At 44.9% G+C, this 23,120-nt stretch overlaps 1 protein-coding gene across 2 annotated transcripts in view; it reads right to left on the bottom strand.

Moving 5' to 3' along the window:
• Ubqln1 (ubiquilin 1) overlaps window positions 1–23,120 on the bottom strand; it is a 44,043-nt gene that overhangs the window by 5,072 nt on the left and 15,851 nt on the right. For both annotated transcript variants that reach the window (XM_006253551.5, NM_053747.2), the window contains exons 2-7: window positions 15,518–15,669; window positions 13,115–13,230; window positions 10,378–10,640; window positions 8,879–9,037; window positions 8,498–8,741; window positions 1,758–1,900 (exon numbers count right to left, since the gene is read on the bottom strand). In XM_006253551.5, coding sequence (XP_006253613.1) covers window positions 1,758–1,900; window positions 8,498–8,741; window positions 8,879–9,037; window positions 10,378–10,640; window positions 13,115–13,230; window positions 15,518–15,669 — 1,077 coding nt within the window. The remainder of the gene's footprint in view (window positions 1–1,757; window positions 1,901–8,497; window positions 8,742–8,878; window positions 9,038–10,377; window positions 10,641–13,114; window positions 13,231–15,517; window positions 15,670–23,120) is intronic.

Here is a 23,120-nt window from a genome sequence, read left to right as displayed (position 1 = left end):
TCCACCTGGGAGTCCAGAAGAACCACAACAGCAATCAACATGCCAGAGCGCTGGAGCTGTTAGATGGAAACCAGCCCCAACCAGCCCAGCCGTCCTCTAGGTAAGGTTACATAGCTAAGACCCCGGATGGAAGGAGAACACCAAGATTAGCGTCTGGATCCCACCTCACTAGCACCACTGTAGACAGGAATGTGGGACACCTAGCCCTCAAAGGATGACCAGTATTAACAGGATGTGACTGCCCGAAGGTAAGACCATCACACACAATAAGCACACCAGAAACGACAAGGTTCAAAAGAGACAAATTGCATATTGCTTTCTGATGATTACTGATGGCCTGTTTACCTGTCCAAAGTCTGGGGAGGAAGTGATCTTTGCCCTCAATTAGGCAACCGTACTAAATAACAACTGTATGTAAATCCTGTTAAAAAAGCGATTCCCTCCCACTTCAAAGTGGATTATCAACACCATCAAAGCAGAGAACAGTTGGTGTCTTATGGATACAGAATATGCTTTAGAGTGAGCAGTAAATTACCAAGAGCTGTTCCAGTTAGGGACGCCTCTCTTTAAGTCTTCCAGGCAAACGCTCCTTTGTTACGAGGCTGTTAACCGTTACTACACGTACTTTAATCTTAAATGGCTCAACTAGGATAGAAAAAGCTACACACACACAGAGACACACACACAGAGACACACACAAACACACAGACACACACACACATGCAGACACACACACACAGACACACACACACACAGATACACATGCAGACACACACGCACACACACCCCTTTTTATTCATTATACTTATATTTTCCTAACTTACCTGAACTCCCATTCCAAAAATTAAGTTTTTACGTTTAAAATACTTTAAATATTTAAGTTTCAAAAGAATAAACTATAAACGAGAGCAGCTGATGTGAGGAGAGCACACTGTAGGTTTAAGGCACTCTACAGGAAGAGGCGTGGCCTCGCGCGCTGTCAGTGCTTTGCCTAGCAGTTAGCAGACAGCAGGTTTGAAGCACCAGGTCCTCTACAGACAGAGCATGCTCACTCAGAGGAACCACAGGGATAGCACACATCCAGTGTTAACTGAATACGTACCTGAAAATACAGGTCACTTCACACACCCCCACATCAGGGACCCAAATGACAAAAATGCTTAGGACACATTACCATCAAGCATTTAATTAATAAGTTCACAGAACCAGCTTTCCAAACACCACAACAATCCACGACACGCACACTTGGAGATTAACATTACCCAGAAGCATTGTCCAGTAACTGTTGTTGTTATGTAAGTTATTACTAAGGACCCTACCTCAACGCCATCTGCTATAGCCTTGGGTCAGTGTGGCTGCAGGACTTTGGAAATAACGAGAGAAGAGAAGAAGCTTTCAGGTAAAGGAGAGCTGTAAGGAACGCAGCTAAATCCCTAAACTCCTGAGCTGCAGGGACCACGCGGGCACGCACGTCCACTCCACGCCCGCTACCCGAGAGCTGGCATGCAGCGACGCACGCCCAGAGCAGCAGTGATCAGAGCAGAGTCTAAAAACGTCTGGTTTGTTTTTAAAGCGCATCTCATCAGCAATAGCAGAAGTGAGGTTGTTTCAATTACTTGAAACTCAACTGAAACTCCCGCAAAACCTGGAGATGTGTGTCTCCACCTCTGGTGCTCCGAGAACGCACAGGCAATGCGCCAAGGACAGACCCACACAGCTGCTCAGTTCAGAACACGCTGAGGCGGTCACAAGCTCACCTGTGCGGCAAGGTCGGGGTTCTGGCTCAGTGACTGCATCATGCTTCTCATGTAGGGGGCAGACAGCATGTTCTGCATGAGCTGAGGGTTCTCAGTTATTTGCTGCAACAAGCTTTGCATCCCTGGCGTGTTGAACATACTAGCTAAAATTTATTTATAAAAACAAACAAACAAAAAGCATATTAAGACACACATTCATGTTTTATAACACAGTGTATATTGTTACTTACAATATTTAAAAACACAATGTCCACTGCACCAACCGAGGTGGCATGTGGCCAATTCACTTTATGGCCAAGCACAGTCCCAGAGAGTAAGTGACAACCTTCACAAGTAAGCAGCTAAGTTTTCAATTATGTATGCCATCCTTCCCACTCCGTCCCCCTGCACACTTACTAAGGGCTGAAACCTAAATAAAGTTGCTACCCATTATGACTAAATTCAGTTGTCTGATCAACCTTTATTGTACTCAACTGTGGCTCCAAGGCACAAGAGTTCTGACATTGGCACTTCAGGGGCACCAAAAAGAACAAGTACACCTCCTTCAAATAAAGAGACAACAGTTCTGACAGTGCTGAGGGAGAAATGCCAGTGTAATGTTAGTTGAACTATTCAATTCTTATTACATTCTGGTTTTTGAACCAGCGCCCCTTTCCCTGGCTTCAGACACTTGAGTATCTCCACTCAATTTCTAATTTGCTGTTGAGTCCTGGGTTTGTGGTGTTCCTATATTCTCAAGTTTCAGGTTGGCTTTTCCACACTCTAAGTTCAAATATCTTAAGACAATTTGGCAAGCTTCAGTCCACAAAACCAATCTGGCTCCCACAATCTGTTTTTATATAGCCCACAAAGTGAATATTGTTTTTACATTTTTAAACAGTTAAGAGAAAAATGTCTACAAATAAGTATTTATAAAAATGTGGAAACGATCGAAATCCAATGTCCAGTGTCAGTATCATTTGCTGACCCCACTGCTGGGCGCTTTCACACTAGGAAGGCACTGAACCAGGCACCTGTGAGCCACCCTGATTCTTCCACACGGCTTTGCAGTGCTACCAGAACCTGTACTGCAGCATCTCGGTTTGTTTTGTTTAAATTACAAACTAATCATGTAAGAGGTGAAGTAAGAGAAGCAAACTGTGAGCACTGTGGAGGTAAGGCACAGTACAGTGTGACTCACTTTACTAAAGGAAATGGCAGAACCCTGTCACATTTCAAAGGCCACAAGACACAGACATGGCTGACTGGACACTCACAGCTACAGCCCCAGCCAGGCTCGATGGCACTCAGAAGACAGAGGAGGAATGCTAATCTCTAAGCTGGTCTGGGCTCTATAATGAGGCCCCACCTCAAAGGAAGCAGGGCCAGCAAGATGGCTCAGTCGTGGGTTGCTATTCCAGAGGACACAGGTTCAAGTCCCTGATAACTCACAACCACATATTAACTCCAGTGCTAGATGTGAATTCCTTTTCAGGCCTCCTCAGGCACTGCATGCACATGGTACAGACACCTATGGCAGGCAAATCCCCACTCATAATAACCTTTTTTAAAAATATTTAAAAACCACAAAACCAAAGCCCAACCCTAAACCAACATTCTTCATCCATAGAAGAGCAACAATCGGAAAAATTACAAAACCAATGTGGAGTTATCTCATCAGAATTACATTTCTTTATTTGTGTAGCAACCAGCTGGTTTTCAAGGGGGCACGTGAGCCTTAAGAGGAGTCGGATCGTAGTAACCGATCCAGAGTAGATTATATCTAGACTGAACATGCAAAAGGGGAGAACAGACGTTTGCCTTAGAATTAAGTACAGTGGGCATAGCACCAATATTAAACTAAAAACAACAGTATTGATTCTGAGTACTTACTTCTTGGTTCTTAAAAGTTCTGACAGTATCCTGTTCTAGACTGTAAGGGAATCACAAAGTTTGAACAGACAGAAATTTAACTTCTGGCTGGAGACTGCTCAGGGCTAAGACTTGCTGCTTCTGCAAATGTCCCAGGTTCCATGCCTAACAGTCTCGTGGAGGCTCATAACCACCCCAGGGCATCTAATAGGTACATGCAGTATACATACATGTGTGCAGGCACAACTTCCATACGCAGAAAATAAAATTTTAAAAACAAACGGGGTCTCAGTTTCCCACAGAACCACTCAGGTAAGACTACTTCCTCTTTTTTATTTTAAGACAAGGTCTCTGTGCAGCCGTGGCTGTCATAGAACTCGCTCTGTAAAACAGAGGACTTCAAACCAGAGTTCTCCTGAGGGCATGTGCCACCTCAGGGGCAAGACCGAAGCTGCTGAGGGTCTAGGGCTTGAGGCCAGCCTGAGCCTTTCCATGGGTCAAGTCCTAAAATATCGCTTTATTGTTTACATGAAGAAGCTACCAATTCCTGCTTTAAGATCTCCCCCACTTTCAGAGTTCACATAAAAAGGTGCACGTGTCAAGAGCATCACCTCTGCGCGGCGTGGACGAGCCTGCACTGGAAAAGCAAGTCTTTTTGCTACTTAAATTTTTTTTAAAGGATTTTATTTATTTATTTATTTATATGTATGTTAATACACTGTCGCTGTCTTCAGACACACTAGAAGAGGGCATCGGATCCCATCACAGATGGGTGTGAGCCACCATGTGGTTGCTGGGATTTGAACTCAGGACCTCTGGAAGAGCAGTCAGTGCTCTTAACTACTGAGCCACCTCTCCAGCCCGCTACTTAGGTTTTTTTTTTTTCTTTTCTTTTTTTTGGAGCTGGGGACTGAACCCAAGGCCTTGCGCTTGCTAGGCAAGCGCTCTACCACTGAGCTAAATCCCCAACCCCGCTACTTAGGTTTTGATGAACATTCTCAACATTAAGTGTTAAGAGCATGAAGATGTTATATTAAAAACCCAACTTAAAAGTTGCAAAGTTGTCACCGTAGACAACATGGCGATTACAAAAACAAACAAACAAACAAACAAACAAGCAAACAAAAACCCCAAAACCCCAACAGCTTCTTAGTGAGGCCATGTGATTAAGGCTGCTGCCCTGAGCCATTAAAATGTGAACATTTCTTCTTCCTCCAAAGATAAGAATCAAATAAGAAGCAGAGCACAGAGCAGTTTCTTGATTTAAGGATGACATTAGTCCACTTTTTATGACACCTGTCTTGTCTTCAGAAACCTCACGACACTGTCTGGAACTAAATTCTGCACCCAGAATATCATTTCATTTCATATCATAATATTCCTCTGCCAAAACCCAAGACTCCTTTATTTACAGCAGGTCCTCCCCTCCTAGTGAAGGACCCTTCTTTCATGATCCAACATCTTCCTATTTATATGCCAAGTACTGGCGCTCGCTTGGTGGGGTAGGGAGGGCCCCTAGAAGCCCACTCGAGGGCAGGGTCCTTTGAAAAGTGTTGGGACAATCAAACAGATGGAGCCTCATAGAAAGAGGCTAAGTCACTGGAGCTGAGTGAGGGCAGGCTGGAGCCTCAGCCCAAGTGGAAAGCACAGGCACTGAACTGTCTGTCAGTCCTCTCAACAGCTAGGAACAAGGCGCCTACCAGGACTGGAGAGGGCTCAGCAGCTAAGAGCACTTCTGATCTTTCGAGGGACGTTTGATTCTCAGCACCTAAGTTGGGCAGCCTGTAACTCCACGTGATCGGATGGGCTCTGCGGCCACACAGCACACATGTGTGAATACTCACAGACAGAGAGATAGTGTCTCGTCTAATAAAAGTAACCCCTGTATCAGCCACACACCACTGTTAAGAAATTAGCAGGCTTTAAAGTCACTTATAACCAGCTTGGACCTTACCTCCTGTGTCTCTAGATACCTAGTAATTGTAGAGGAAAAAACTAGAAAGGCCCTGTGACAAGATGCTGAGGTAGCAAGGCTCTTTTGAGGTCCATTAAGGTAAAGTTGTCTCTTCCATGTGTAAAACATGTCTGTTCGTCTAGATTTAATTTGTTTTTCTTTGACTTCCCACCTCACCAAAGTTTCTGATTAGTCCTGGCTGTCCTGAAACTCACTCTATAGATCAGGCCCCCCTTCATCTGCCCCTTCTGCCCCCAAATGCTGGCCTTCATCAAACCTGGCCTCCTCTAACTCCTTTAAATCTACAGTGTCACATGGTATTCGGTTAAAGGAATAGAATCTGAGTTGTACTTCTGGCCCAGGGAGGAGACAGGACATTAATCACCATGTCGCAGTAACTTCCTGGATATATAATTATTATATATTTATATGTAATAAGCATTTATTACACACGATTTATATATATGTAAGGATATATAATTATCTTCCTTAAAGGTTAATTCAAGTGAGGGGCTGGAGAGAGAGCTCAGTGGTTAAGGACACTCACTGTCTGCTCTTCCAGTGGTCCTGAATTCAATTCCTGGCAACCACATAGTGGCTCACAACCATCTATAACGTGATCTGATGGCCTCTTCTGCCATGCATGTGCACATGCAGATAGAGCACTCATATATACTCAATAAATAAAAACAATTTTTAAAAAGTTCATTCAAGTGAGCCTGCCAGTAACATGAACAACAGAATGCCCACCACTGGCAAAGACTTAATCCTAGAGGCTTTTCAATGCCGTCTCCACAGACACGTAGTTCAACAAAACCAGTCCATTCATAGCCACCGTCTATTGTCACCTCTTAAGGATATTTCATCATCTACACCACTGTCTGAATTCATTCTATGGAAACCAAGGACAGGAAGTCAAGGGGGCAGAGGTAATGTTCCCAACACCACCACAAACAAGTGTGTGTGCTTCACTCATATCCACACAGACCTTGAAGCCCACAGAGACTTACTAGAGAGAGAGTCTGGTGTACTACAGCCACCAGGCTCTGTAGGAACCAGCGAAGTCACGTTAAAATAAGAAATGCTAGATTTTATGCCAAAGAATAGGGAAAGCCTCAGAAACTTGCAGAAAGAGTAAATGTTGTTCTTGTCAGCAAAGGAAGACAGCAGAGGTCAGAGCCATGGGCTGGAGAAGCCCTCGACGCCGTGAACCTTCGGTGATTAATGGGCACCTTGGTCCCGAGGTTGAGAATGCGCCAAGAAGTGTGCGCAGTGGGGGTCTAGCTCATGAGGTTTCTGGAGAACAAGGACACAAGGGAAACCAGGTTGCAAGTCCTTCCTTCACAGCAAAGGATCTGGCTGCACTCTGCCTTGGCTGGAAAAAGGAGTGAGTTTACAGCTTTGAAGAAGCAGCAGCTGCCATTGTTAAGGAAGTCAGAACCGTTAGCGCTTTGCCTCGTGGAGGTGGCCCTGAGGTGAGACCCCACTCACCCACCTAATCCAAACGCAATTGAAAATACAAGGCTAGGACCACTGACTCTCCCTGAAAGAACAGCAGCAGAGAAGAGCACAGGAAGGTCACTGGGGCCACGTCTAAAAAACCAGGCTGCGTGTCCTTGTTGTCAGAACTTGGGGCTTCCCTCCACATGGTACTGGTTTGCAGGCATGAAATATACAAGAGTTAGAGGATTGTGAATCTGGACTAAGGTGAGAGAAGGAGGGGGGGTGGAGAGAGGGGCGCCAAGCCTAGGCTCTGAGGAGACCAACGTGAGGAGTTAAGGTGAAGTCTAAATTGGTGAGGAGACCTCAGATCACAGGACACCCACCAGGGAAAGCTGCAAAGACAGTGGAACTGATCTAAGGAAGAGGTCACAGTCCCTGAAGGCCACACATGAACCAGCAGAAGTCGGTGTCTACAAAAATGAAAATTAATTCAAAATGGAACATGACCTTAATGTTTACCCTGACACCTTTAAGTTGCTAAGACAACCACTTTTAAACACATGCACGAGCATGGGTTTCTTAGCAGGGATCCAGTGGCATAGGGGCTAATCACAAGCAACGTGAGATTAAGACACTTCTGCTTAGCAAAGGAAATACTACAGATGGGTGGTGTGTGTGTGTGTGTGTGCGCGCGCGCGCGCACGCGCCTTTGCCAACTACATATGGGATTAATATCCAAACTACATAAAGAAATGCAAAACTAAACAACAGACCTCAAATCACCTACTCAGTAAGTCTATACAATAATAAACTGGGTAGACAATTCTCTGCAGACATACAAATTCTTGAAAAAGTTCAACATCCATAGGTATTAGAGAAATGCAAATTAAGACTGCTTTGAGGGCTGGAGAGATGGCTCAGTGGTTAAGAGCATTGACTGCTCTTCCAGAGGTCCTGATTTCAATTCCCAGCACCCACATGGTGGCTCACAACCATCTGTAATGGGATCCAATGTCCTCTTCTGGTGTGTCTGAAGACAGTGACAGTGTACTCACATACATAAAATAGATAAATCTAAAAAGAATGTTATTCCTTTTCTAATTTTCCCAGGAATGAGCCTTGGAGATCTCCTGTATAGCATGAAAACTACATGTAATCATGTCATGATTACACAGATCAAGGCATGTTGTAGGGTCAGGTACACAGCAGCAGTTAAGCAAGAGCTTACGGATCTTGAGAACGTGGTTCAACCCCCAGCACCGCGTGATGGCTCAGAATCAAGCACAATTTCAGCTCTAAGGCATCTGACACCCCTTTCCAATTTCCAGGGGCTCCTGGACACATATGGCACACACACACACGTTAGTAAATAAATTAATTCTCAGCCTCAAACAACCATAACAGTCTGCGACACAGTCTTCATAAAAGGGATGCACATGGATACAGAGAAAGCATCAGCACCAGTCTCATTTTCAATGTGAGCCACACGTACCTCCTGCTCCAGGCACCAAGTTGGGCCCTGAGGTGCCCTGTCCCGCCGGGGTACTGGTGGCATTGCCAGCAGAGGTGCTCACTGTGTTAGTGGTGCTGCCAGTGCTGCCAGAGGCTGGAGAGCTCTGGGGAGTCTGTGGAGCCCAAGGGTTAGGTAGCGGATCCCTATTTTCTGTTCGAGAAGGCTGAGTCCCTTCTGCTGAGGACGGACTGCTCACTAAGGAAGCAAATGGATTACCACCAAACTGCAATAAAGAAAAACATTAATTACGGAAGTATTTTTCAGGGAAGCTACATTCTCCATATAGCAGTACCCTCAATCGCAGATTATGCTAGACAAGAACAACTCGTAGGCCCCCATGAGCCTCGGAATGAGCGATACCTGCTCTTGCGCAGCGTTTAGCATGGGCTCCTGAATATCTGTGTACATGCGCCGTAAGGCGTTGTAGCCCCCAGGGATACTTTCTAGGTTGCTCAAGGCTCGGTCCTGGTTTCTCATCATTTCCTGCATCATCGCTGGGTTTCTGGCAAGTTCCAATGTCTAAGAAAGAAATTTCCAGTTTTAAAAAAAGGCACTGAAATATTCAAGGAATTCATTCTACATTCAGTCAATGCTTGTGGGAACCCACAATTGACGTGGATTAGCTCCTGCACTGAGTCTCAGGAAACTGAAGGGAGGCACCTGTGCCAAGTGCCAGGCAGCCACACTGAACTTTTAAACTGCTATTTTGAAAAATACGAAACGGGGTGTTCTAGTCACTGAGAGTCAGCACCACAGCTCTGTCAGGACCGAGACTGCCTGGTGCTGCCGGCCTTGGCATCTCCAGTTGTCTACCTGCTGAAGGCCTAACCTCGTTTGCTCAGTTCATGGAAACACGGGTTCTATTTAAAAGGATGAGGTGTCATCCAATTCTAGAATCAAAAAGGCCAATTAAAAGTCTTAAACCAATTTTGCTATATTTAAATTAGTAAAGTACTTCTTAAAATTCCCAGTGGATTTTATCTCTAAATACGACATTTATTTATAGGCTATCACAAAGTAAACAGGCCATTCCAAAAATGGACTTTTAAGTTTCTTAAGTTTCTTAAATCCACAACCCCGACCCCAACCCCACAATTTTTGAGACAAGATTTCTCTATGTAGTCCCTGCTGTTCTAGAACTCACTATGTAGACCAGGATGACCTTAATCAAACTCAGAAGAGATCCTCCTCCCTCTGCCTCCCAAGTGCTGTGTACCACCATACCCAATGGTTTTATTGAAAATTTTTTCATTAAATTTTTCTGATCCCCTCTCCTCAGAACTGTTTTCTGTTTTGTTTTATCTGTGTGAGGAGCAGGGCACTGATATCACCTCTCTAGCCTGCACTCTAGGACCCACCCTTCTCTCCACCCCACAGCACTGAGGAGAAACTGGCACAACAAGCCTATTTTCTAAGGCGGGCTTTAAAGAATTTTCAAGCATAGCAGAACATTCAGAGTTCAAACAAACCAAATTAATATTGTTTTGCTGACTTTCCTTAAACAATGGTTGGGATTCTCTTTAATTTTATAATAAATACACAATTCAATTTCTGGCACCACAGAAAATAACATTTTACACACACACACACACACACACGCACACGCACACACACACAATTTCACACACAGACACACACACACAGAGAATACACACACGCGCACACAGAGTACACACACACATACAGTACACACACACATGCATGCATACACACAATCTCACACACAGAGTACACACACACATACAGTACACACACACACTCACACATGCACGTGCACACAATCACACACATATAGTACACACACACACACACACGCGCGCGCGCGCGCACACAGTACACACACGCCCCTTCCTGCGCACCTGTCGCATTATGTCTGGGTTATTGAGCATGTGACTGATCTCTGGGTTTCTCTGTATCAGCTGCTGCATCTGTGGGTTGGCCATGATCAGCTGCCGCATCAGGTCAGGGTTTGAGAGCATGCTCTGCACAAAGGGGTTTTCCATGATCTGGACCATCATTTCAGGGTTAGACAAAAGTTGCCGCTGCATTTGGCTCTGTAGTTCAGAGAAGTTGGTGGTATTTAAACCCAAGCTACTAAGACCTGCAAGTCCTCCAAGTCCACCTTAAAAGAAAAACAAAAATGGAAATCAGAAGTTTGTGCTAAAATATGAAGAATCATTAACTCTATATTTTAAAAACCATTCAAACGAAACAATTCCTGCCACCCACTTATATGGCGTTATACTCACTATTATACTATCTAATTCCTATGCTGTAGCTTAGATACGAAGTGTTGCCCCTAAGCCTTCATCCTCAGCTGGTGACACATGAAGGTGATCACAACGAGCTCCTCGTAGCTCAGTGGGCTATTCATGCAGTGCATTTGAAGGGACTTCCTGCTGCTACAGATAGGGGACTTTTCTATGTGTATTAGGAAGACGTACTTGTACTCCCAGACTGGACACAAATCTGCATGTGCACCCTAATAGCCTACAACACACACTGCTAATGCTTTGTTCAGAGTCAATCTCACCCACAGCAGAGCAGAAGCTCTTGTTAATATAACCCTGATACCAGCAGACACTAATTATTCTGTTTTAAGAACTGTTTGAACCTAGACACCCCCGGAACAGGGAATGAATGAAAGGGACAGCGGCAGCATAGGAACATTTCGCACAGTCTCAGTTGCTGACCATCTGAGCAGAGGCAAACCTGAGCTCTCAAAAGGTCAGTCACCTGTTTCTGTTCTCCCCAACCCCATATCATTTGCTGGCAGAAGGTTACATGTGGCCTCCCCGGATTACCAGCTCTGAAATAAAGCACAATCTATAAACTTAATCTGCCTCTTCTCATCTGCCTTTGGGGCGGCAGGCAGAAGCTTCGAGACAGTAGCTGCACTGAGAGAAGCAGCGCTCTGCTGTACCCTCCTGGCCCACCAGCTGAGACACCAGGTGCCAAGACAGACTTGCCCCTCCCCCCACTGCTGCTTCACAGTGGACAGCCCCAACCCCAAACACATCCTACAATCAAAATGTGTCAAATTTTCAACTTTAATATGTAATAGAACCAGGGTTGGGGATTTAGTGGTAGAGCGCTTGCCTAGCAAGCGCAAGGCCCTGGGTTTGGTCCTCAGCTCCACAAAACAAACAAACAAACAAAAAATAAAAACAAAAAATGTAGCAGAACCAACCAGACATATTTTTTTAATCTCTCTAGTATAAAACAACATATTTATTCCTTCTTGATCTCTCACAGGGTTCCTAAAAGCCTAGGTGGTCATTTGAGGGCTTTCTTCTGTCTGTCATACACAGGTCACTGCACTGATGAGGTTGGACTGAGGGCGCCCTGGGGAGTGACAGGAAGAGGACGGAGCTGGAGGTCAGAAAGCCTAGTGGATTAAAGGTGAAACCTTCAGCCCCATCCACCAGTCCTGAAGGGGAAGAAAAGCAGCTGGAGGCTCTTCTCTGTGTAAACTAAAACAGCGCTCATTTATTTATCGTCCATCCGTACTGCGTTCTAAACGTGTGCACTATGTATTGGCATACTAGAACTGAGTCACCACAAGGTTTTCATGGAAAGGGTGTGTTCCTAGGATGTGAAAGCGAGACCTAAGGAAAACTGCTAGCTACAGCCTTAGGGCCGGTGAGGACACTGAAGCCCAACCGGTGTCACCTTCAGAACACCTTTTCTCCACAAAATCTCAACAACTGCAAGTGAATAAAGAATAGAGTGTGGGGAGAGGCTCAGTGTGAAGTGCGTGCACAGGATGCGGGAGGGGTACGACGGGGAGGACGCAGGGAGGAGAGGAAAGCGGCTTCACTGCTGATGCTCAGGACACAGTTCTTTCATGTGCTTAGGGCATTTTCAAGATTTTTTTTTAAAGTATTAGAATTAATTATTTATTATTTTGTGTGTATGAATGTTTTGCCTGTGTGTGTTATGGGTACCACATGCATGCCGGTGTCCCCAGGACAAGAAGACAGTGTCAGATCCCTTGGAACTTGAGTTATAGATGGTTGTAAGCCACAGAATGGTGCTGGGAACTGAACCAGGCCCCTGCAAGAGCAAACGGGAAGCCATGTCTTAACCAATGAGCTCTCCCCAGCCCGAGGCTGTGCAGCCTCATCCAGAGTGGTGCGCTTGTCTACAGTCTCACAGCAGGAAAGCCAGCGTGGGAAGAGTGAGCTCGTGCCACACTGCAAACCAAACACAGGAGACTCAGTGACAAACAAGGAGGAGCGTCACTGGCACCCTCCTGTATAAATGAAATATCATTACCGAATTCATCACAGCTCAGCACCAATTAACTATGTCCTTTGATGCAATTATGTGGCATCACTACTTACACACGGGCTACATCACTTTTATTATAAAATGCCACTAAATGTCAGTATAAACTAAACAAACATACCTGTATCCCAAACCACTGTTGAAGCACAATTACAAAAATAAACCACATAAAGTTTAAAAACTGGTTTGCTGAGTGACTTATGTTACTTAATTAAATTACCCTTGGAGGAAGAGAACATTTTACTACACACACACACACACACACACACACACACACACACACACACACACACACACACAACTTACCTAAACCAAAGGAGCTGTTAGCAGCAGGCCCAGACGTGGGGTTACTGTCAGGAGCTGGTGAACTGGTCACACTGTTTCCAGTGGTATTTGTTTGCTGAGCTGAATTATCTTGCGGCCTAATGTAAGTAATTAAATCACAATGTAAGATGCAGAACTGATTATTTTTAAAAGAATTAAAATTCCAATAGACAGAAAAACAAAGGGTAAGCTCTAGTAAACAGAATATCATCATCAATACTTTGCCTGAAATGACCTGACTGAGCATCACAAACAAATGTTGGAAACATAGTAAAACTTAAAAAAATTACTATTGTCTTTCTCTGAATACAATATACATGAAATGTTTCCCTGCTTTCCATCACAGTGATTATATAGGAAGGCCAACTAGTTATCACTCACAGAAGATGATCATAGACACTAACATCCACAGACCTCAAACAATTAAACTATTTTCTAGTTCCACAGTGCTAGGAGCAGTTTACCTTCCCTCTCTCAAACTGTTAAAGGTAAAAAACTTAACAGTAAGTGGGCTGGAGAGATGGCTCAGTCATTAAGATCACTTGGGGCTCTCTCTTCCAGAGAGAGTTTCGAGCACCCCCACCAGGTGGTAACTACAGCTCCAGGAGAACCAGGGGTCTTCAAAGGCACTCATGTGCACATACCCATACATGGCAATAGACACAGACAGACAGACAGACAGACAGACAGACAGACAGACAGACACACACACACACACACACACACACACACACACACACACACACGCACACACACAGTCTAGGCATAAAAGCTGACAGGCTGTCATGGCTGTAATGTGGGCTGGTTCTGATATCACTCTGTAACTGGGCAAGAGTCCCGTGTCTCCCACCAGCTTTGGCTGCCAGGTTACTGACAGGATGATCCAAGAAACTGAAACTTCTCCACAGCTCCATGCTGCAAGGAACAAAGGCTGGAGACCTGGTGCCAACTAGAGGGAGAGCCTGTGAGCTGGAAAGTCTTTTGACAACTGGGTAGACCACCTTGTAGGAGAGACTGAAGCCAAGACAAGGATGGGTCAATAGGCAGGCCCACTTTTCCCAGGACTACTTAGTTGTGTACACCTCTACCCTCTACTTAGCCTAACCTATGTCACCACTCAGAAGGTGGGTGGGGCCTGTCACTGGTCTATCTTGTTCTTCTCAGTGTGACACTCAATGGACTTTCCGTCTCATGGTCAGCATTAGTTGTCTGCTTCACTGAGGACAAGGGGTACAGCCAGCTTGTTCAGGTGGCCAGGGTCGGGCTCTGACACTAACCACTAGGTGCCATCTTCAGAGTTCTTTAGAACAGCAGGCTTGATTAGAGAAGTCTCTCTCATCTGACTCCGATCTGATTACGGACCTTACCGCTTCATTTACTGATTAAAAGGTCGATTTTTCACTTCGACATCTCAGAAATCATAATCTACCTTACACTTGCTTGACATCCCAGCATGAATCACCATGTATGCATGTGTGCTCTGTGCTACATCACTGTCACGCAAGATGTTATCAAGTATACAGAAGCACAGGAAGAACACACGTCCTCATCAGTCAAGAGCATGCACGGCTGAGGAGCTGCTCCTAGTGCAAATGCTCCAGCCAGGTCCTGCAAGATGCTTCACCTCGATGCTTTCAAGTACAGTCTGTTGCAAAGGAAGAGCTGGGAGAGCCTTAAGACTGGCTGTTCAGTGAGGCACTGATCATCCCAGCACTCAGGAGGCAAAGGCAGGAGGAGCGGATTCACCGCTGGCCTGGACTTGACTGACGCTGTCTCTAAAAGCAAGCTGGTGTGGGAACACAGTGACAGACTCAGGCTGACCCGTTATGTAGCACAGCAACTCAAGACTAGCCATGAAGTTAACACTAATGAAACGGAAAGTGTTAGGAGGCTTCGGTCTGTTACATCATCTTACATTATCTCTGTGGTGGAATGATAGAAAATTCCAAGTTCCAGTAAGTCTGAAGAAGCTCTCTCAACTAATAATGAGACAAAAATTTAGATGCTATCCAGAATAATGATAGTTTCTTTTAAAAATTTATCACACATTAATAATGATTTGTACTGTTAACATGTTACCGAAACCATGTCTAAAACTTTCCCTAAAGAGAACAGCTAAACACCAAGTTGTTACCTAACTCGAAATTGTTCTACATAATAACCAGTTGACTTTTCTAAGTTAAATGGGGCCTGCCCTGGATCTGCGTCCCAGCCCTCTCCACAGAAACAGTCCCTTCCCAGACATGCCATACCAGTATGGCACGGCTGGCGTCACAATGTTGTTTTTCACAAACACTCAAGAGAAACCAAGAAGGAACTTTAACTGTAAACACTAAGGACAAGGAGAGCCCCTTGGAGCCGGAACTGGTTATTTAACAGACATACCTGTTTTGGGTTTTGATGACAAGGTGAACCGTAAGTCCATCATGAATCCCATGCTGACTCAAAGTATCTTGATCTTTTAAAATTTTTCCAGCAAATATCAACACAAGTTGGTCAATATGAGATTTGAAACGTTTTGAGATTTCCTCTTTGAACTAATAAGATAAAAAATAAATTATATATGTATTTTTAATAACACAGAAGTTTGTACAGTACCACCTAGACTGGTTTGCAGAAGTTCCTCCAAGAGGCCTCACTACATGTGCTGTGTCTCCTCCTCTGTGTGCAACAACTGTCCTGTCTCTAATGGAGGACTTACCCCAGATGTCACAGCCATGGCTTTGCACACTAAGATGGAGACGGTGCCTTCTTCCTTCTTATGCCAACAGGACCAAATCTAGTTGGAGTCACAAAGGAGCTCTGCTAAGCTTATTGTAACTGTCTCCCAAATCTCCACCTTTAGCCTCCCTGCTTTGGAATTCCAATGCACACAGGCGAGCTCATATTCACAGACCTTTTTACCAACCCTGTCACTTCTCTCATTCAATGTACATTACCTAGCAGTACCACCAAAAAGCAAATAAGAAAATCTTTTCCAGAGACTCGAATAAACTATAAACAGAGAAAGCACAAAGACAGTTGAAGAAGGCTTTCCAGAACTGAAAACCAAAAGAAAAATTAGGAAGAAATCAGGAAAACCTAGAGAACTGTTTGCTGGAGAACAGAACAGCCTGCAAATGCAAAGAAAGAACAAGACAATGCAGACAAATGCTTACTTAAAGTAATCGCCATTTCTTAACGTCTCTACTAAAATATTCAAAATACAGGTTTCATTCCGATTAGAAACCCCACAGTGGCCTGGGAAGCCCCATTAACAGACTACACGAGAGCACAGTGGCAACCTAAAGAAGAGGACCGCTCAGTCCCAGCTCCACACACTCCACAGCAGGGTGTGAACACAGAAGCCAGCACTTGACAGGCAAAGTCCATGGTGTTCCGGAGCCGAAACACTTCTGGGAGCCGCTAAGTTGTCTGTAACATCGGTAAGCAACCCTAATTAAAAATATCCCAAATCTAAAATCTGCCAAAATAATCTGACTTTTTCAGTGTCCCATTGTCACTCGAGGGTCTCTGATGTCAGACCTCGTTGAGGAAAGCTCAGCACCTGCACACTGAAGTCTCTCAGGATCAGGGAAAGAAGTCAGAGGTACAGAGAAACAGTGTTATGTCACTCTGTAGCAGAGGGTGACCTCAAACTCCCAGTGGAGCCTCCCCAGTCCTGGCATCACAGGCTTGAGCGCCTCACCCAGCAGCCTGGACTTTACAACCCACCCTCTCAATTCCTACACGCAACCAAACTTCTGAAAGGCAAAAGCACACGTATAAAATGCACTACAGTAAATATTCTGGAACTTTCTCTTCTGAGATTTCCCCCTCTATTTGAAACTATATGATACATAATCATTTTGTTGGTGGTGATTTTGTGAGACAGGGTCTCTCTACATAGCCCTGGCTATCCTGGAATTCATTATGTAGACCAGGCTAGCCTCAATCTCACAGAAATCCACTGGCTTCTGCAGGTGATTAAAGGAGTGTGCCGACAGACTTGGCTGTGTAATACACCACTTACACCCTACAGCACTCACATGGACCTAACCACCTGTTAGGTTCTTCCTCCCTTTGGTAGTGATAAGAGAATAATGGATAAAGAAAATATTTTTATAAGGCTCAAATGACAATGCATAAAATACAAGCATCAAGCACAGTAAACGGTGCCACTCTTTAGCACAGGAGTCTGTGATATGGATGAGCCTTTCATCAAGCACAGAGAAAGGACTGAAGACTTGACCCCAGTGGTGTTCATAAACCACAGCACTGGGTTTCCAACATAGATCTGACTTCAAGGCCAAACCTATAAAGATCATACACAAAATAAACCAAAATGTATTAATTAAATGTGTAACCTTTACGATAGGTTTATTATAACAAATAAGATGCATTTAATGCATACAATGAGAAAGTCGATTTAGACCAATTTTTTCAATGTTAAACTCAGAAAGGTCTCGCTCTCCCTCCCAGTCTGAAGTAAGCAACCGACTGACTAGAGCTGGGACAGCGCTTAGCGTGCTTGCTGCCAGCCCGACTGACAACCTGAGCTCAGGCCTATCCCAGGGACTACACGGTGGGTAGGAGGAGAGAACTGCCGTGTGTATGCACACACACACACACACACACACACACACACACACACACACGCACACTAATAAACAAATATAGTTATACAGCGTTTTACAGTGTTTGAAGGTGTGAAGGGAAGATGCTGGATAGATAACGAAGGGTCCTACTTGTGCCTCCAAATTCCAACTAACATAAAAGGATGATTTTAGGCTTTACTGAACTGTCACTCACCAGTCATAGTGACACACACCTTTCATCCCACCACAAGGGAAGCAGAGGCAGGCAGCTTTCTCTGAGTTTGAGGTCACCCTGATCTACACAGGAAATTCCAAAACAGCCAAAGCTACACAGTAAAACTCCTTGTCTCCAAATATGTGTAGCTCACACGCCACTTAAAAGTGTCTAATTCAGAAGTTGTTAGTATATTTAGAAATAGGCTGCATTGGTAAGAGTCAACTTTAGAACACCCTCAGTCACTCACAGAGAAAGCTGTGCCTTGAGCCATCCTTCCCATACACTCATTAACTCAGCCCCATTTCCCCAAAGCCCCACCAATGTCCTTTTCTCTGTCTACAGCTTTGCCCATTGGGGATCATTCATTCACATCCTTAACCTACTCTGTCATCTAGTGTGGTTCTTGGTACTGCCATCTTACCACTTGATAGCACACTGTCCAGGTACTGCACACTGAAGTTCCCAGAACAGCAGCAAACAAGCAAACAGCACACCTGTACTTAAAGATTGTGGACACCAAGACCACTGCAGGCCAGAGACAAACTGTCTTAGAGTCTTAAGTCTCTTTGAAAGCCATTCAATGCTCACTTCTGTGTCTAACTAATATCACTGAATCAAAAATCCTTAAGATTTATTAGTAGGTCACTATCCAACCCCAAACCAAAGAACTGAGAAGTCGCTGGGTGGTGGTAGTGTCTGTCTTTAATCCCAGCACCTGCAAGGCAGAGAGGCAGGTGGATCCGTCTGAAACAGCAATTTCCTCTCTTCGCTGTACCCACCTATCTGTGAAATCCACCAATGCAACTGGCAAAAATACTTTTATACTGAAACATCTTGTAACTACCTTCATAGCAGAACTTGCCTTTCGAGATAACCTTGATACATGGTCACTCCTCTCTAGTCACAGAATCCATCCCTGGTGACAGCTGGTGTCCGCCCCATTCTCCTCCTAGCTTAATAGGAAGGCTGCACTCTCTCTACCACTCACCAACAGTTTTAGTTATCAGATGTTCCAGTCATCCTGGTTGCTGTGCACCTCTGCACACACTCACTGTCCACTTTCCTTGTGTGTGAATGTGATGACTGCACACAGGGAGTTAACCTCAGGTCCTCACACTTTGCCCAAGACTCCCCATTTCCTTGAAAGATGAAAACTAGCAAAGCACCCAATCTCTTACAGAGCCATTTCTCTCCTCACTTCTCACGGCCCTCATTACCTCATGAGAAGCTAGTAAAGGTAGTGAGGAAACCCAACACTGCTCGGCAGCAGACTAACAGTGTGAATCAGATCAATCAGTGATCCAGGAGGGCACTGGGCAGTGGAGGCAGGCAATGGTAGAGGGACATGATCTACCACACAGACAGAAACACACATACATTTTCAAAGACGACAAAATATGACTTTTAAAAAGTTTGAGCAAGGGGTTGGGGATTTAGCTCAGTGGTAGAGCGCTTGCCTAGCAAGCTCAAGGCCCTGGGTTCGTCCTCAGCTGGGGTGGGGGGGAGTTTGAGCAACAGATGGAACTTCATCTGTAAATGGGAGGCCAAGCCAACATGTGGGTAAAGCCAAGTGTCACCTGGGTCAACTGACAGGGAAAGCCACACGGTCAATGCCAGTTAACTGCATCCCTTCGTTCTAAGTCAGCAAATTAAGTATTAAAAAAAAAAAAAAAAAAAGCACCTACATCTGTAAACAGAAGTGTGACTACAAATTATGTCAGGCACATTCTTAACTATGAGACAGGATGGTTCCCTGTAAAATCAGTAACAGTAACAGAGGCTGTGCCCTGGGGACACCTGGTCTCTCATCATTTAAAAGACCTGCTATGTGCCACTTAAAACCATCTTTCAAGAAATTAGAAGGTGAACAGATGTGGCATATTTGATAATCAGCTGTTATCCAGATTCACAAAGGAAGTAATCATAAAACTTGACAATAACAACCCAATTTTAAAATGGGCCGAAGCAGGCACTTCACCAGAGATCTACAGACAACTAATTAGCATGAAAGATGCTCCCCACCACAGCAGAAAGATGTAAAACTAAAGCCAAGAGATAAACAACAGACATGTATTAAAACAAAGCTCAGAACACCAACCGCACCAAGTGCTGGCAAGGGTCTGGAGCAATGGAAAGGCCTTCACTGGGGTGAGACTGCAGAATGAAGGGCCACTGCGGAAGATGCATGGCTGTTTCTTAGGAAACCAAACTCACTCAGAATGGGATTCAGCAACCACTCCTTCATACTTGCAAGCTTTAAAACCGTCATGTAGACCTACAGAGGTTTCACTCATAATTGCCAAAAATTGGAAGGAGTCAAGCTATTCCTCAGTAGATAATCTGTGGTGCATTCAGATAATAAATTCAGCCCTGAAAAGAGTGTGCTCTAAGGTCATGAAAGGATGTGGAGGAACTTTAAACCAACTCACTGACGGAACCCCGGACTTCTGCAGGCCAGGGAGCCCAGGACTTCTGCAGGCCAGGGAGCCCAGGACTTCTGCAGGCCAGGGAACCCAGGACTTCTGCAGGCCAGGCAAGTTCTCTACCACTGAGTAGCATCATCTCCCAGGTCCCACTGTTTGCACTTAATCATAAACTTCTTTCCCAGGGAGAACCAGTGGCCTAGAGTTTTATAGCCAGTAAAAGTCCCTCGGAATTACTCTGAATGTAAAGACAGACAGAGAGGCTCACAGAATCTTTTTCTTACTCACATAAACAGAGAATGTGACACCTACCAGGCAGGCAGTTTAGGAAATGTAACAGGGTCCCTTAAGGGTCAAGAAAATGATCCCAGATGAAGAAATAAAAATGAAAAAAACTGTACAGACAATTCCTCATCAAAGTCAACCATAGAAAGCCTTATATAGCTTGTGTCATTTGACAGGGACCAAAGAAGAGAAATGTGTGGAATCCAGGGCTCGCAGAGTTCAGAGCTCTAGAATCTATGTGCTCGCCTACAAGTAGCAAGTACTTCCTGACGGGAACAATTATAAAAGCCACAGAGAACTCTCCAAAGGACATAAAAACAGTGTGCACCTATTAACCTGATAAGGGAGGCAACGGAAATAGGGCAAACGACTTGATCTGAAAGCAGGAGGAGAAAAAGTGTACACAACAGGCAGGATAGGCAGAAACCAATGTCCCTAGGACCACATGGCTGGATTTAAAATCTGACTTCTTCATACTGCCAAAAAGAGAGGAACTTAGGGCTGTGGCTGTGGTTGGTCAGTTGGGCAAGTGCTTGCCTGGCACCCAGGTAATGCTGGCTTAAATCCTTAGCATCCCCAGCAGGGGTTTGGAGAGAGGGGGTAAGGCTATGGACATCTTAGGCAGATGTGGTGACACACCCCTTTGAGCTCAGCACTGGGAGGTGGAGGCAGGCGTCTCTGTAAGATGGGGGTCCACAGTAAGCCTGGTCTACATGTGCATACGCGTGCCTGCACAAACACACACAATTAAAAAATAATTCGAAATAAAACAAGTGGCTGACCCACTTCAACAATAAGCAGCTTTTGAAGCACATTTAACAAAACAAGCTGACACCCAGTCAAAACTCATTAACACATTTCAAAAGTTGGAAATCTTATCAAGTAGTACTCCAGTGACATTTGCTCAAACACAAGAATTCCTAAGCAAACAAAAATATTTAACCACCCCCCCCCCCTCACACACACCCCATACATACAGAGTGAAGAAGCCAGAGTCAAGACCGCAGCCACACATAGCCAACAGAGGGGGCTGGAGAGCACCCAGATGCTCCCTCTTGTGGAGGATGAGTCTGGCTCCCCATAACCAATGTGGTGGCTCCCTGCCTTCCCTAACCATGGTGCTGTCCTGGCTTCCATCAGTGTCAGACGTGCTTGGTATACACACGTACACATAACAACAGTACGTACATCTTTTAAAAAACCAACAGCACAAGCTCTGATTCCATAAAGATTTCCTACAAATAAATTAGCAAGACACACAATCCTGGGGAAGAATCCTCTGCAGCAGGGAAAGGCGCCTTCCCCGTCCACATCAGAGACTGTAACTTACAGTGGAGACTCCCTGAATGGTGCTGGGTCTGCAGAGTCCTGCAGTAATGTGCTGCTACATAAACAGCAGGCTGCAGTGTGAGCGTCAGTTTAAAGCACATATCACGGTAGAGACTGGATTGATTACCAAGACCTTACAGTTCCACTATTTATCTAACAGGCTGGCCATGTAAACTAACTGTGCCACAATCATACACTCATTTAGTCCAATCTGTATTCAAGAACGAATGAACAATTGCCTCTTGCCTCGTGTGATTGTAGACATCTCAAAGCAAAGGAAATCATGTCTAAGTGAAGATAAGCTCTGGTTTCTTCTATAAAATTGAAGAGCAGAAGGGCAACATGTGTTTTCTAGAGAAGTGTGGCATTGGGACCAAGGTTCAGTAGAGTGCTTGCCTAGTATCTGTATGCATTAGGCCCCACACTGGGATCCCCCCCCCCCAGCTGAGGACTGAACCCAGGGCCTTAGCAAGCACTCTACTGAGCTAAATCCCCAACCCCCCCCACCCCCAGTGGAATCTTAGTACTGCATAACCTGGGCACACTACTTGCAATCCAGGACTTGGGAGATCAAACAGGAGGACTAGAAGTTAAGGTCATCCTTGGCTACCCAGAGTTTGAGGCTAGACAGTCTAGACATGAGCTCCTGGTTCAGTAAGAGACCTCATACCAAAATCCCATAAGACAGAAGGCAACAGAGAGACTCAGCCTCAGCCTCTGCATGCATGTACACACACGTGGATGTGCCTGAACAACACACAATTCTCTATGTCAATCATCATTTTATCGCACAAGTACATAATTTTCTGGTACCACATTACCTCATTTGAAGTTTATAAGAAATTTAAAAAAAAAATCAACAAAAAACAAAAGCAGAGTCTGCTAGACATATGTGAAGTCACCTTCTCTCAAACGAAGAAAGGGTCGCTAACAATTGTTGTCACAGACAACAGACTCCAGCCTCACCTCAGGTTTGAAATGGGAGTTCCTGGCTCTTCCCACTGACAGAAAATAGCGATGGATGCAGCTGACTGGAGCGCTTGCTTGCATTCTCTTCAAAGGAGCTGCCTCGGCTGACTCATGAGCTATCTCTCAGACCTTAGATGTGGGGCTGAAGAGACCGCACAGCAGTAAGAGTGCCACAGGCAGTTCTCAGT

Source organism: Rattus norvegicus, chromosome 17 (genome assembly GCF_036323735.1).
Source record: "Rattus norvegicus strain BN/NHsdMcwi chromosome 17, GRCr8, whole genome shotgun sequence".
NCBI lineage: Eukaryota > Metazoa > Chordata > Mammalia > Rodentia > Muridae > Rattus > Rattus norvegicus.
Note: the sequence above shows the minus strand (reverse complement) of the source record. Positions and strands in the feature narration are given on the sequence as shown.